Genomic DNA, 410 nt, shown 5'->3' with positions numbered 1-410 from the left:
CGTTNGCAACCCGTGTCCGCATGGACGTAAAGGCGTTTCCTAGCCGTCCCGTGTGCCTTTGCTTATCACAAATAGTATCGTTCATCAGTAAGTATTGAATTTGATTAATTAGATAGCTGGAAGATGCGAGTGTTACATGGATTAAATTTGAATATCTATCTGAATATGAATATGAATACATGAATATCTATAATAACAGATAACATCATTAGCTGAACTGTTCTCAAGTTCCTTTCGTTCTGGGCACCGTGATTAGTCATGTTCACATCGGTTTGTTCTAAATGTGGCATCACAAACATCCGTAAGTATTTAACTTGCTTCTGATTGCAGTTGGATACGTAAAATGTGCACATTTTATCCATGACAGCATTACATTAACATCAAGCGAATCAAATGGACGTAAAGGCGTT

The 410-nt window shown here is 37.7% G+C and overlaps 1 protein-coding gene across 1 annotated transcript in view; it reads right to left on the bottom strand.

Annotated features, from left to right (window-relative positions):
- Nucleotides 1–353, bottom strand: part of Tsp_06162 (cleavage and polyadenylation specificity factor subunit 3) — a 661-nt gene extending 308 nt beyond the window's left edge. The window contains 2 exon segments of the mRNA XM_003380406.1: nucleotides 11–187; nucleotides 198–353. Of these exon segments, the coding sequence (XP_003380454.1) occupies nucleotides 11–187; nucleotides 198–353 (333 nt within the window).
- Between the last annotated feature and the right edge of the window lie 57 nt (nucleotides 354–410).

The sequence above is a fragment of the Trichinella spiralis genome (genome assembly GCF_000181795.1).
Source record: "Trichinella spiralis strain ISS 195 chromosome Unknown Scfld2, whole genome shotgun sequence".
In the NCBI taxonomy this organism is placed as follows: Eukaryota; Metazoa; Nematoda; class Enoplea; order Trichinellida; family Trichinellidae; genus Trichinella; species Trichinella spiralis.
The sequence above is the reverse complement of the archived record's forward strand: the minus strand, read 5'-3'. Positions and strand labels throughout refer to the sequence as shown.